At 63.9% G+C, this 13,986-nt stretch overlaps 2 protein-coding genes across 9 annotated transcripts; both read right to left on the reverse strand.

The window, feature by feature from the left end:
* Nucleotides 1–12: 12 nt before the first annotated feature.
* LOC310903785 (flavin-containing monooxygenase 5-like) lies at nucleotides 13–7,771 on the reverse strand. Of its 4 annotated transcripts, none has more exons than XM_083847710.1 (8): nucleotides 7,622–7,755; nucleotides 7,230–7,418; nucleotides 6,992–7,154; nucleotides 2,256–2,398; nucleotides 1,675–1,874; nucleotides 1,251–1,600; nucleotides 844–916; nucleotides 13–766 (listed from the first exon to the last, which is right to left on the reverse strand). In XM_083847710.1, exons 1-8 carry the CDS (start codon nucleotides 7,751–7,753, stop codon nucleotides 409–411), a joined length of 1,608 nt encoding a protein of 535 aa, XP_083703836.1. In that variant the 5' UTR covers nucleotides 7,754–7,755; the 3' UTR covers nucleotides 13–408. The 4 variants fall into 4 exon arrangements, with proteins under 4 accessions (XP_083703836.1, XP_083703837.1, XP_083703835.1 ...); XM_083847711.1 differs by lacking the exons at nucleotides 6,992–7,154; nucleotides 7,230–7,418 and adding exons at nucleotides 2,695–2,857; nucleotides 2,933–3,121 and having other exon boundaries at nucleotides 401–766; nucleotides 7,622–7,756; XM_083847709.1 differs by lacking the exons at nucleotides 6,992–7,154; nucleotides 7,230–7,418; nucleotides 7,622–7,755 and adding exons at nucleotides 2,695–2,857; nucleotides 2,933–3,121; nucleotides 3,974–5,051 and having other exon boundaries at nucleotides 401–766.
* A 2,041-nt stretch (nucleotides 7,772–9,812) lies between these two features.
* PLPP6 (phospholipid phosphatase 6) lies at nucleotides 9,813–13,838 on the reverse strand. Of its 5 annotated transcripts, none has more exons than XM_083847730.1 (3): nucleotides 13,754–13,838; nucleotides 12,552–12,985; nucleotides 9,813–10,661 (listed from the first exon to the last, which is right to left on the reverse strand). In XM_083847730.1, exons 2-3 carry the CDS (start codon nucleotides 12,943–12,945, stop codon nucleotides 10,291–10,293), a joined length of 765 nt encoding a protein of 254 aa, XP_083703856.1. In that variant the 5' UTR covers nucleotides 12,946–12,985; nucleotides 13,754–13,838; the 3' UTR covers nucleotides 9,813–10,290. The 5 variants fall into 5 exon arrangements, with proteins under 5 accessions (XP_083703856.1, XP_083703854.1, XP_083703855.1 ...); XM_083847728.1 differs by having other exon boundaries at nucleotides 13,721–13,799; XM_083847729.1 differs by having other exon boundaries at nucleotides 13,608–13,781.
* Between the last annotated feature and the right edge of the window lie 148 nt (nucleotides 13,839–13,986).

The following is a 13,986-nucleotide window of genomic DNA, read 5'->3' on the forward strand; positions in this document are numbered from 1 at the left end:
GCTCTGGGGGGTGTGGTGGCGGGGGGTCTGTCAGCGCGGAGGAGGCGCGGAGCCTGGCCCGTCAGCCCCGGGGCACCGGGAGCAGCTTTATTGCCCCTTTTTTGGGGTTGTGTCGTTGGTCTCCCACCCTCCGCAGCCTGCAGAGGTGTTGGGAGGTGGGGGCGTGAGCCCTGTCCCCGGAGCGTCCCTCACAACAGCAAAACCCCAAAGTGAGAGATAAGATCAGAGAATCATAAAATCATAGAACATCCCGAGTTGGAAAGGACCTACAGGGATCATCGAGTCCAACTCCTGGCACAAGTGTACCCAAAATTTCAGGCCATATGGCCATACAACCATATGACCATATGGCTATATGTCTAAGAGCATAAGGTGGCCAGCAGGACCCGCGATCCCCTTTATTTCGGGTTAAGGGGAGAGCAAGACGTAGACGAGCGTGGCTGCAATCAAACCGACGCTGAAGAACACCTTGAGGACGTGCGGCACCAAGCTGGAGCGCGGCACCGTGCGCCTGGCCGCGCCGCGCAGGGGCTGGACGACGCGCTGCCGCTGGGTCAGGATGGCCGCGCGGGCGCCCCGCCACGCTCCCGGGCCCCGCAGGCGGTACTGGTAGGGCGTGCAGGGCCCCAGCAGCACCTCCAGCGCCAGCGGGGGGTCGGTGAGGAAGAGCAGGGGCAGGTTGGGCTTGACGCCCAGCTGGCAGGCGAGCTCGTCCATGTAGGGGATGTAATCCACCTGGATGGTGTGCCGCCGGCTCGCCACGTACCTGCGGGCAGGGAGGGAGGCTCGATGTATGGGCACGGAGGGGATGACGGCAGGGGTAATGCTTCATAGGGTCCTTACCGCTTGGCCATCTTCTCCTTGGTTTGTGCAATGTCAGCCAGCATGGTGCTGGTTGGAGGCAGCTCCTGCAGCCCTGGGGAAGGAGAGGAGGGAGGGAGAGCTGTGCTCCTGGCAGACGCGGGCCTCTGTACCCAGCGTGGCCTCTGCTCCTGCTTTGGGCCACCAAGCAGGGAGCGAGAGGGAGGCACGTGCAAAGAAAGAAAAGGGAGAAAGTAGGCTGCACATAAGGAAAACTGTTACCAACCCTGCAAGACTAAAAGGAGTGCAAGGCTCGTTGTGAAATACAATGTTGTTTTTTGTTCCTACACAGAAGGAGGACAAAAGGAGAAGGAGGTGCCACCAGCTTAATGACTTGGCTTTGCTGCACCTGGAAGAGCCTGGCTACATCCTCCACCCACCTCACTTACCCTTGAAGATGTGGGTGGCCCAGCGACACTGGAGCTCCGAGATGGGCATGATGGCTCCCAGGGGCTGGACGTAGCCAATGAAAGCCAGCGTCGGTTTCTCCAGGTTAACAGGGAACATGAATTTGTAGAGAGAGGCCTGGTTCTCCACCACCTTCACACAGTCCTCGAGGAAGGGGAAGGAGAAGCTGTACCCCGTGGCAAAGACCACGGCATCAATGTCTTCCCTGGTGCCATCCTCAAAGATGGCAGATGTCTCCGTGAACTCCTGAATGATTGGCTTCACCCGCACCCTGCCCGAAATGATGCGGTTGGGCAGGTCGTCGTTGATGGTCGCATGCTGACTGAGGACCCTGGAGGGCACAGACAGAGCTCATGCGGGGCTGGGGGCACAGGCAGGTCCCCGTGGTACTGCCTGGGTGCTCACCGGTGCTGGGGCTGCAGACCGTAGAGCGCGTGGTCAAAGCGGGCGTTGAGCTTCCTCTCTAGCACAAAGTTGCTCACAGAGAGGGGCAGCAGGCTCTGGAGGAGCTGGATGAAGCGGCTGAGGTAGGAGAAGTCGAAGGGGTACCCACCTTCCGCCACCCGGTGCATCACCCAGGCCCCGCGCTTGGTGCTGAGGAAGACCTGGGAGGAAGGAGAAAGGAGGCAGCGCTGTCGACCCACGTCCCGCTGTGGTCCTCCCGTTCAGGTAGTCTTATATATTATATGCTAGCATGTTGTATTATAGGCTGTGGAGAGCTGGACCCCACTGTGCCCCTTGGGTGGATTGAGAGGTGATGAGGCGCTTTGGATGGGTGCGGTGCTGGAGGGAAGGCAGATATTTGCTTGGTGCCCTCTGGAGTTGAATCACTCTTTAAATAAATACCCCAGTGAGCGAGAGGGGACATTTAATCTGAAGCGAGTTGCTGGCCCAAGCTCAGACAGATTGCTTGGGCTGGGAATAAAAACAGGCTGGGAGCAAAGAGGAGCAGGAGGGTGTCGAGCCCGGGTGGCTCCGGAGCTCACCTGCTTGGCTGTGTGGCTCAGCTCCACCGCGATATCGATGCCCGAATTCCCGGTGCCAACCACAACGACTTGCTTCCCCGTGAAGGCCCATGGGCTCTTGTAGTCCCGGCTGTGCAAGTACCAGCCCTCAAAACTCTCCAGCCCTGCAAGAGAGAGCAAAGCCGTGCCGGGTGCGGGTGGCTGTGCCCTGCTCGGGCTGGTGGTGTGCTCTGGGAGCAGCCCAGCGGGACGGTGCCCAGCGAGGTGGTGCCATCTCCATCCAGCCTAGGAGATGCTCAGCATGGCCCTGAGCACCCTGCTCGGGCTTTTAACCCGCAGGAGCATTTTTGGCAGCAACCAGAGCTGGGTCAGGGCTCATCTGGTGGGGATGGTGCCGTGAGGGGTCTCGGGGGAGAGGCAAGCACCTGGTGGCAGGGGCGCGGGGCGCGTGGGGGCGTACCGGGGAAGGCATGCAGTGGGAGGTGCGCGTCGGTGTGGTGCCCGGTGCACACCAGCACGGCGTCGAAGACGGCCGACTCCTGCTTGCCCTCGCTCTCGGTCACCACCTCCCAGCGGCCCGTGGCGGCGAAGTCGGGGCGCTTGGACACGCGGCACACGCTGGTCTGGGCAGGGGGGAGCGGGCGTCAGCATTTCACAGCGCCGGCCCCGTGTGTCCCCCCCGGGTCCCCGTCTCTCACCCCGAAGCGGACGTGCCGCAGCAGGTCGAAGCGCCGGGCGTACATGCGGAAGTACTCCATGATCTTGGAGTGGTGCATGTAGTTGGGGAAGTCGTCGGGGATGGGGAAGTCGCTGAAGCACATCATCTCCTTGGAGGTGTTGATGATGACGGAGCGGTAGATGCTGGCGCGGCCCTCCTCGGGCTGCTCCTGTGAGTGTGGGGCACGGCTCAGTGCCAGCCAGGGGGGGATTTGGGGGGGTTCCCCAAGCCTCCTGTGGTGCCACTGCCCCCTTGGTCCCGCAGGACGCCGAGCTGGCTCTGGTGTCAGCTCAGTGGCTGTTTGCACTCCCAGTGTCTCTGCCCCAGCAGCTCAGCCTCCGGCTCCCCTGCCCTGGCTCTGCTCCATCGCTGTTCCAGACCCACCACAGGGAAAAGCAGCGTTGTTTCAGCCAAGCAGCCCAAAATCCCAGGCTGGTGCTGTGCAGCGTGCCCCAGGCTCCTGCGCTCGTGGCAGGGCAGGGCAGCGAGGCACGCCTGGTTGGCGGGGGTCCCAGCGAAAAGAGGCAGCCGCATCGCTTGGCGGGGACAGGACGAAATCCGGGGGTTCCCCCGCGCAGGCAGAGCAGAGGCAGCGCCTGGTGCCGGTGCGTGGGAGAGGCACAGGAGCAGGGAGAGGAGCAGCCCGGGCTTCCAGGGACAGGCTGGGCAGGAGGGGACCGGGACAGGTAGGGAAGGGATGCCACCAGCAGCAGGACAGCCGGGGAGCGGGGGGGTGGGCACAGGGGAAGGGATGGGTGGGAGCGAGGCTGGCAGGGAAGGGCGGGATGGGAAGAGCGAAGCCTGAGCCAGAGCAGCGAGCCCTGGGGTGAGGGCAGGCCCCAGCCGCGGGTCCTTGGGCAGGATCCGTCCTGCTGCTGGTGGCACAGGTCCCCGTGCTGGCAGCACACCAGCCTGCGCCCAGGGGACGTCCCGCCGCAGGGCAGCGGTGCTTCGTTAGCTGCCTGTAATCGATCCCATCCCTGCTGCCGCCCAGGGCAGCCCGGCACGGCGCGGGGCTTACCTCGAAGCGCCACAGCCCCCCGATGTCCCCGCTCCTCTCAAAGCAGGTGGGCTCCAGCCCCTCATCCAGGCAGCATTTCAGGGCGCACAGGCCGGAGGCGCCGGCACCGATGACGGCCACTCTCTGGGCAGCCATGGCCGGCGGTGGCAGCGGAAGAAGGCTGGCAGGGGGCACAGGATGCGTGTGGCGCCGCTCGGCCAGCACCAGGTGTCCCAGCAGGGGTGGCCGAGGGCAGACGGGGCATTGCGAGAGGCTTCATCCAGACATGATCTACAGGTTCCCACAGCGCCGCGCCACACCTCCCGCCCGCCCTCCGCAAAGGGGTCATTATCTTCTGTAAGCACTTAATGATGCTGAATCCAGCCCCAGGGACTTCCTGGGTGTGGGGGCTGAGACGTGGCCGCGCTCCAAATTTTGGCAAGTCATGGCATGGAAAAGAAGATGGGGGAGATGCTCCGGGCACTGGTGCCAGCCTCGGCGCGTGGTGGCCAGGGGCAGCCGGCGCCGTTCCAGGTCCCCAACCCACGTCCCCATCAGGCTGCGTGTGACAGGATGGGACTGATCCGTGCTGCTGTGACCCCGGCCATCTGCTCCGGCTCCGCGTGCCCCAGACGAGGCTGCTTTGCCGTGGGTACACGCGTGTGTATGCAGACCCCAAGCCGTGTGTGTCCCCAGCACGCAGGGGGACGTGAATAACAGGACAGCTTTCTGGCTCTGTTTAAGACGCTTTAATCCAGTTAGAAAATTTGCTATGCCTCTGCCATGAAGGTATCATCATCAGTGGAGGCCCGTTGGGATTGTAGGTGACAGAACAGCCCGGCAAGTCCCCGCTCGGTGACAGCGGTGCCTGAGCAGGATGGGGTTTTCCCCACAGGAGGGCAGGGTTTTTCCTCCATCCCGGTGCAGCCGTGGGGCATCATTTGGGGCTGCCACATCTGGGAGGCTCTGGTGCCTCGGGTTTGCTGCGCAGGGCCGTGCCAGCAAGCGGATTGCTCTCTTGGCACGGGGGGCACGGCTGCCATGGGGATGCACGGCCCGTCCTGGCATTGCCAACCCCACCAGGCAGAGAGCGGGAGCCTACAGGAGGACGAAGATGATGGCGAAGATGGCCATGGCCACGGCCAGCTTGCGGAGGAGGGGCAGGACGGAGACAGAGGTGTTCTCCTCCACGTGCCGTGTCTGCAGGGGCTGGACGACGCGCTGCCGCTGGGTCAGGATGGCTGCGCGGGCGCCCCGCCACGCTCCCGGGCCCCGCAGGCGGTACTGGTAGGGCGTGCAGGGCCCCAGCAGCACCTCCAGCGCCAGCGGGGGGTCGGTGAGGAAGAGCAGGGGCAGGTTGGGCTTGACGCCCAGCTGGCAGGCGAGCTCGTCCATGTAGGGGATGTAATCCACCTGGATGGTGTGCCGCCGGCTCGCCACGTACCTGCGGGCAGGGAGGGAGGGCTGGACCCTGTTCTCTGGTGGCACGTAGCCATGGGAGCCCGCCAGCAGCCCCCCCAGCCCGCGGTGCTCCTGCCTCATCCCAGCTGGTTCCCGGCGGGGCCTTACCGCTTGGCCATCTCTTCTTTCTTGTGCTTGATGTCAGCCTCCATGTCGTGCCTTGGGGGCAGCGTGCTCAGCCCTGGGGGAAGAGCCAAGCGTCAGGGGGCTGCACGAGCAAAGGCACGGCTGGCTGCAATGGCCGAGGGCAGCAGCGTGGCACAGCTGGCTGCGGCCTCCCAAACACAGCTGGGCACCGTCTGCCCTGGCTCCGGGGCTGCAGGCTCAGGGGGCGTTTTGCCTCGCTTACCCTTGAAGACACGGGTGGCCCAGCGACACTGGAGCTCCGAGATGGGCATGATGGCTCCCAGGGGCTGGACGTAGCCGATGAAAGCCAGCGTCGGCTTCTCCAGGTCGACGGGGAACACGTATTTGTAGAGGGAGACCTGGTTCTCCACCACCTTCACATAATCCTCGAGGAAGGGGAAGGAGAAGCTGTACCCCGTGGCAAAGATCACCGCGTCAATGTCTTCCCTGGTGCCGTCCTCGAAGATGGCAGATGTCTCCGTGAACTCCTGGACATTCGGCTTCACCTGCACCCTGCCCGAAATGATGCGGTTGGGCAGGTCGTCGTTGACGGTCGGGTGCTGGTCGAAGACCCTGGAAGGCAGAAGGAGCCATCAGGGCACCGGGGTGGGGAGAGTCTGCAGCGTCCTGCTCCAGGGGTGCTCGTCCCCAGGGGTGCTCGTCCCCAGGAATGGCTGGGACGCCGTCGGAGGGTGCGTTCCTTGGCACCTGTGCTTTGGCTTCAGGCCATAGTGCGCGTGGTCAAATCTCATGTTGAGCTGCCTCTCTGTGAAGTCGCTTGCCATGGAGGAGGTCAGCAGCTGCTTCAGGAGTGCCTTCAGGCGGGTGGTGAAGACGATGTCGATGGGGTACCCCTGTTGTCCAACGCGGTTGAGGATCCATGCGCCGCGGCGGGTGCTGAGGAAGACCTGGGCGAACAAGAAAGTCACTTCCTCAGAGCTGTGGTGGCCGTGAGGACACCAAAGGCTCCCCTAGATGGGTGTCCTCATGGAGCTGGTGGTGTCCCACCTGGGGACGGGGCCACCAGGCACAGGGGACGCTCTGCCCGCGGGGACCCCGCTGCTGCTCACCTGCTTGGCCGTCTGGCTGATCTCCACAGCCAGGTCCGAGCCCGAGTTCCCGATCCCGATGACAACGACCCTCTTGTCCTTGAAGTCCTGGGGGTCCTTGTAGTCACGGCTGTGGAGGTAGCGGCCCTTGAACTTCTCGATGCCTGTGGGGAGGGAGGAGGGAGGCTGTGCTGGGCCGGAGGGCCCCCCCAAAATGAAGCAGGATCCGTGCTGTGGCCCCAGGGAGCCTTTCACGGCTCTGCCAGACCCATCCCAGAGAAAGACCATGCAGGGACGCACATGGAGCTGGGAGAAAAAGCAGCGAGGAGAGCAGGCGCAGCCACAGCACAGCTTTCGGGAGCTTTTTTTCACAGCGAGGGGCGCGGGGTGCGTGGGGGCATACCGGGGAAGGCATGCAGCGGGAGGTGCGCGTCGGTGTGGTGCCCGGTGCACACCAGCACGGCGTCGAAGACGGCCGACTCCTGCTTGCCCTCGCTCTCGGTCACCACCTCCCAGCGGCCCGTGGCGGCGAAGTCGGGGCGCTTGGACACGCGGCACACGCTGGTCTGGGCAGGGGGGAGCGGGCGTCAGCATTTCACAGCGCCGGCCCCGTGTGTCCCCCCCGGGTCCCCGTCTCTCACCCCGAAGCGGACGTGCCGCAGCAGGTCGAAGCGCCGGGCGTACATGCGGAAGTACTCCATGATCTTGGAGTGGTGCATGTAGTTGGGGAAGTCGTCGGGGATGGGGAAGTCGCTGAAGCACATCATCTCCTTGGAGGTGTTGATGATGACGGAGCGGTAGATGCTGGCGCGGCCCTCCTCAGGCTGCTCCTGTGAGTGTGGGGCACGGCTCAGCGTCCCGGTGGCCCTGTCCCAACGCAGGTCCCTGCCTTGTGACGGAGCTGGGGGGGTTCTGCCACCCGCGGGGCTCCCCGGGACCCACCAGGATGTACACGGATCCTGCACCAGGACCCCACCGTGGCCGGCTTCGGTGCCCCTGCTGACACCCGCAGCCCATGCCTGGCACGGCTTACCTCAAACCTCCACAGCCCGCCGATGTCCCTGCTCCTCTCAAAGCAGACGGGCTCCAGCCCCTCGTCCAGGCAGGCTTTGATGGCGCACAGCCCGCTGCTGCCCCCGCCGATGATGGCCACCCGCCTCGCCATGCCGCCCTGCGCCGCCGAGCCTTCGCCGGGGCTGGCCGCGGCCTGGCTTTATGGCGCACGGCGGCGGCGAGCGGGTGCCTCCCCTGCCGTCACTCCTCCCACGGGAGCCACGGGGCCGGCTGCCAGCGCTCGGCTCGCTCCGGCTGCTTCGCTTTTCCGGCAGCGGTTTGGGCCAGGAATCCGCCCCGGCGCCTGGCTGGGGACCCCCGGCAGGGGACACCGCGGGGGGCTGCCCGGAGCGGGGCAAGGGGCAGCTCAGCCCCGCGGTGTGCAGGCTGGAAAATCAAACATTCCCTTGAACTTTTACCTCCAGGATTATTGGGATCAGCCCAGACCTGCTTACGCTGAACGCCGCTGGTACCCTGTGGGTGGGTGAAGTGGCTCCAGCTGCCCCGCGGGCACCCTCGCTGCATTACCCGCGTCCCCGTGTCCCCGCAGCCGTGGCTCGCCCCTGGCCCACCCGTGCCAAGCCCCACAGCCCCCCTCGGCTCTGCTGGGACCCCTCTGCAAGCTCCACGGGGCCAGCACAAGGAGCACAGCTTGCCTGGGCTTTTCTCCCATCCCTCCCCACCCCGCCGTGCTGTGAAATGCCTGCGCGGGTTGCTGTCGCGTCGCCCCTTCTCCTTCAGCAGCTGCAAGAGGAACCAAAAGTCCCCACAGGCCCGGACTCTGCCCCCACCGTGCTCAGGACCATGACCTCTGCGCTGCGTGGGACGGGCTGCCCGGCACCCTGCTGCCCTGGCCGTGGCCTCGTGTGGGCAAAGGTGCCATGGGGCGAGCGCGGCGGGGAGCAGAGGTCTCCCCACTGCTCTGGGGACAAGTGACAAGTGACAGCGACAAGTGACAGCGGACACACGGGGAGAGCGAAGGCCTGAGGCACAGAGAAGAGGCATGGGGAGCCCCTGCCCTCGGGGAAGACCCCACAGCAGGAGCTTGGGGTGCTGGCTCGGCCCCATGGGGGAACATTTTTATTTCAGCCACCGTACTGCGGGTTGCAGGCAGAGAGGAGGTGCTTGCGCTGGCAGCCCTCAGGGTGCTCCTGCGTGCTGCAATCAGAGGAACAGCACTCAAACGCTGTTTTGGTTTTTTTGCAACTTCATTTTTTCCAGGGACTTAATGGCCACGAGCAGCCCCACCTGGCCCCAATCATTCCTCACACACCCAGCATTATTTAAGCACTGCCCAGAGGCTTTGGTGCCTGCTGTGCCTGCAGCCCCACCACCATCAGTTTCCCTGACTATCTGCGCTCGTGGCTCATTTTGCAAGGTATGGTGGGACCATGACTGGCTGGCAAAGTCCCCGCCAGCTCTGCTGTTGCCCTCTACTCCCTCGCAATGCCATCCCCCGGTGAAGGTAGAAAGGGTTTGCTGAAGCCCTGTTCCTTGTCTGCCGCCCTGTGGAAGCCTCGTGGCAGGGGAGGGGAAGGGTCGGTGCAGCCGGGCTGTGGGGTCAGCGCAGCCCTGTGTGCTGCGGGTGGAAGGCACAAGAGCAGGCTGGCGTCCTCCTAGAGGGAGAGCCTGGCTGCGGTGAGGAGCAGCCTCACCTTCAGGAGGGTTTCAGGGAACGCAAGCAGGGATCTGAGCAGCCCTGGGCTGGATGAGGGTCACAGCTTTCCCCTAGACCCCTCAGCGAGGCAGTTCCCACAGCAAGAGGGAATGTTTTAAGGCCCCAGGAGAGGCTGAGGCAGGACCCAGGCTCCTTGTGGTCCCCTCCTGCCAAGGGCAACCAGAAAAAGTGGAAGGAAAGGTTGCCAGGACGAATGGCGGCAGTTCAGGGGAGCTGTGGCAGTTAGTACAGCTCTGTGTTGTTGCCCTTGGGTGACTGAAAATCCTGTGGAGGGCGGAGAAAGAGCTGTAAAGCTCTGCACAGTGGTGTTATGAGCAGGCTGCTGCTGGGGGCTGCTTCCCCATCCCCTGGAGATCCCATCGATGGCCCAAGCCCCTGGCTGCCCCCTTCCTTTCCCCGCAGTACTGGGAGCCAGATGCCCATGTCCTTGTTGGCTGAGGTGCGGCCTCGGTGCAGCGCTTAAGCCAGGAGCGATAGGAAAGAGACGCATTGCTTAGGAGGCAGAGCTCTTTATAAATCTGAGGACAGGCCTCAGTGCGTCCTCTCCGCTCAGGTACCAAGGAGCACAGGGCGTGCTCGCAGCAGCGATGCAATTGGTGTATTTACAGCACGCAGATAACACGGGCAATTGCAGAGAAAGCTCTGCAAAGCCCCAGCTATTACATCCACCATTGGCTAACACAGCAGGTGCCCGGTGAGGGCACGCTGATTCACAGTATCAGCAGCGAGCTGCCAGGCGGGCGCGCTGACCCCTCCCCGGGCTCTGCTTTGTCCCTGGAGAGCGGTCGGTGCCTGGCAGCCCGACAGGAGGGCGAGACAGCACTGAGTGTCTAACTGCAGGCCCGGGAGCCTGCAGCGCTGCTTGTGTGAAATTCTGGCTGGGCAAATACGAGTTCAAGTCCCAGTGCCCCCCCTCTGTGTGCGCGTAGAGAACGGGGTGTAAGCCTCCTCCTCTGGGAGGGCTGCGGCGGTCAGTGGGTCCAGAGAGCAAAGAGGGCAGGCGCGTTGAGCGGGGAGAGCCAGCAGTACTCCACCACGCTGTACAGCGCGTAGCCCAGGAGCAAGCCGAAGAGCACGTCCGTCACGTTGTGCCTGCCCAGCATCACCCTCGAGACGCCGACGATGAGGGCCCAGAGCACCACGAGGACGCGCAGCGGGACGGCGAGCACCAGGTGGTGCAGCACGAAGCGGCACACCAGGGCGGCTCTGGTGGCGTGGCCCGACGGGAAGGAGTACTTGTCCACCGAGACGGTGACGAACATGTCCATCTTGTTGTGCGTGGGCCGCGGCCGCCGGACGATCCCTTTCACCACAGCCACCAGCACGAGATCCAGCAGCAAGGCTAGGAGGAGGAACAGCGAGTGAGCGAGAAAGGAGGTTTATTTTTCCCACGGGAATCGAGACAAAAACAGAAGCCAAGCCGTGAACTAAGAAAACGCGGAGCTACCGAAGCCTGCCAAGAGAAGGCAGTCCTTGCCAGGGCTGCGATGCCCAGGCAGGGAGAGCACAGTGCTCCCCTGGGCTTCCGCCCGAGCACATCTCCGTCAGCACTCTGCTGTGCGCAGCTCTACGGCATTTATTCGTGTAATATCTGGCATTCACAGCTCGGGGCTCAAATCCTCCCTTGTTTTGAAAGCCACGCAGGGGTTAACATTCCCTGCCTGCCCCTGCTGACTCAGCATGGCTCTGCACGCACTGTTTTGACCCAGGTAAATGATCAATCCACCTCAGCTGTGCCTTGGTGTGAGGGGGGTCCCCGTGCCCCCAGCGGGTCTGGGGGCTTGCAGCTCCACGTCTGGCTTCTCCCTGCTGCTGGGGGCACCTGTGTACAAGTTAATCACCCCATTTTTAAGAGCTGAGTAAAGGGCAAATTAAATGACAGCGGCTTGTTCCCAGGAGTCTAAAGGCTGCTGTGGCAGAAGTCAGAGGTGAAGTGTCTGTGAGAAATGCTCCGTCAGTACTTGGCAAGAGCAGCTGCTCGCGCCAGGCAGTGCCTTTGCTATCTCAGCCCAGCTCTTGGTGCTGGCAGCCAGGGCTGCTTCTTCCAAGGAAATCTTGCCCGAGAGACTGATTTCTGTCCTATGGCCTGGGCACAAAGTCCTTCCTTTGGTCACTTCAGTTCACTCCCTCTGGTTAATCATTTAAGAACCCTTTTTTTTTTCCTAGAAGTAAACCTAGTTCAATCACTTCTTTTAAACTGTGGTTTGGGAGATCCAGCTCGGGCACCGAGGAAAGCTCGTTCCCCACGTGGGTGCTGCAAAAAAGCACCAAGGTGGGTGACTCCAGCTGGATACAACCCTGGTGCCAGAGCAGGCCTGCTCCTGGGGTAATGGTTTTATACTAGAAAAGGGTAAATTTAGATTAGATATTTGGAATAAATTCTTCACTGTGAGGGAGGTGAGGCAGTGAACAGGCTGCCCAGAGGAGCTGTGTTTGCCCCATCCCTGGAAGTGTCCAGGGCCAGGCTGGATGGGGCTGGGGGCAGCCTGGGCTGGTGGGAGGTGTCCCTGCCCATGGCAGGGGGTGGCACTGGGTGGGCTTTAAGGTCCTTCCAACCCAAACCATTCTATGGAAGGAGGTCAGAAGCCACCAGGTCCCTTCCCACCAGCTCTCCCGTGATGCTGTAATTTAACCACGCACTGCTAAATGGAAAAGATGCACAAAAGCATACACTTCCCACCAAACAGAGAGTCACATAATCAATGTGAGACACCTATAATTTTGCAACTTAAAAGTGTAAGAACTGGGAATCCAGAAAGGTCTGTTGTTCTGGCGCTACCGCTGTTTCAAAGCGAGCAAAAACGAATTTACATATACCTACTAGGACAGGATGCTGGGGGGAAAAAGTACGGCACCACGTGTGATTAAAATGCGTGCTTTGGATGAAGTTTCCATATTGGCTTTTACAGATCAGTGCCTGCAGCGAGCCCACGGGCACAGAGGTTTGGAAACTGGAGCGGCCATCCGGGTCCCACACAGGCACAGCGTTTGGAAACCGGAGCAGCCAGCCAGGTGCCACAGGGACACAGAGGTTTGGAAGCTGGAGCAGCCATCCAGGTACCGCACGGGCACAGCGTTTGGAGCAGCCATCCACGTGCTGCAGCTCTGGGCAGACGTGCCAGCTGCTGGGAACCAGACGGCTCCCCCAGGGCTGTGACAGCCGGCTTTCCTCAGCTCTTCCCCATCCCCCGGGCCCCATCCTCCCGCCGCAGCGACCCCCTCCCGGCCTCACCGAAGAGCAGGTTGAGCAGCACCTCCCTGGCGGCCGAGCTGTCGCTCTGGCAGAGCCCGTAGAAGGTGCCCAGCAGCCAGGGGATGCCGTGCCCCGACACCTCAACCACCTTCAGCAGCGGGCGGGCGCTGCCCCAGGCCGAGGCCTCCCCGGCGCAGACTCCCAGGCGCTTGGAGGCCCAGAGGTCGACGGCGAGCAGGGAGCTGAGGGCGATGCCCACGAAGGACGGGTTCAGCCTCATGCAGTCCTCCTCGGGCAGCGGCGGGGGCGCGGAGCCCCCGGACTCGCGGCGGCGGGACGGGCTGTCCGGGGCTGCGGGGCCGCGCTGGCTCAGCAGGGACACGAACTCCGGGCGGCCGGCGCGTCGCTCGCGGCTGCTGCGAGGGCTGGGCATGGCGCCGGGACGGGGACGGGACCGGGTGGTGGCACCGGGCCTGGCGGTGGGACAGGACCGGGATGGGACCAGGCCTGGAGAGGCCAAAGCAGGTCGCCCACTGCCGGGCTGCCTCCTGCTGTCACCTCACAGGCCCATCCGCCCCCGGTACCCCTCTGGTGCCCCTCAGGTACCTCTCCGCTGTCCCCCTGTGCCCTCCGGTATCCCCCAAGTATCTCCCCGGTGCCTCCCGGTACCCCTCCGGTGCCCCCTGTACTCCCCCGGTGCTCTCTGGTACCACTCGGTGCCCTCTGGTAACCTCCGGGTATCCCCTCAGCGCCTCCCAGTATCCCCCAAGTACCTCACCGGTGCCCCTTGTACCCTCCCAGTATCTCTCCGGTGCCCCCTGTGGTCACCCGGTGCCCTCCGGTATCCCCCAAGTATCTCCCCGGTGTCTCCCGGTACCCCTACGGTGCCCCCTGTACCCCTTCGGTACCCCTCGGTGCCCTCCGGTAACCTCCCAGTAACCTTCCGGTACCCCCTCAGTGCCCCCAGTATCGCCCAAGTACCTCTCCGGTGCCCCCTGTGGTCACCCGGTACCTTCCCGGTGCCCTCCGGTATCCCCCGAGTATCTCCCCGGTGCCTCCCGGTACCCCCTGTACTCCCCCGGTGCCGTCCGGTACCACTCGGTGCCCTCCGGTATCCTTCCGGTACCCCTCGGTGCCCGCCGGTAACCTCCCGGTATCCCCTCACTGCCTCCAGTATCCCTCAAGCGTCTCTCCGGTGCCCCCCGTACCCCCCCGGTGCCTTCCCGATTCCCCCCCGGTGCCGGCCCCGCCGCCGCGCTCCCCCCGCCCCGTCCCGCGCAGCGCCGCTTCCGCTTCCTGCCCCACGTGCCGCCCCCGGTTACCACGGCGACCGCGCTCGGCGGCGCCGCCGCCTCCCCCTAGCGGCGGGGCCGGCGGACGGTGGCCGGCGAGGGCCGCAAAGGCAGCGGCGGCGCCTTCGCCCTGCCGGCGCCGGTGCGGGCGCCGGCGCTCGGCGGCGGCGGCGGCGGGCGGC

This window comes from Anser anser (genome assembly GCF_964211835.1).
Source record: "Anser anser genome assembly, chromosome: 8".
Classification (NCBI taxonomy): Eukaryota; Metazoa; Chordata; class Aves; order Anseriformes; family Anatidae; genus Anser; species Anser anser.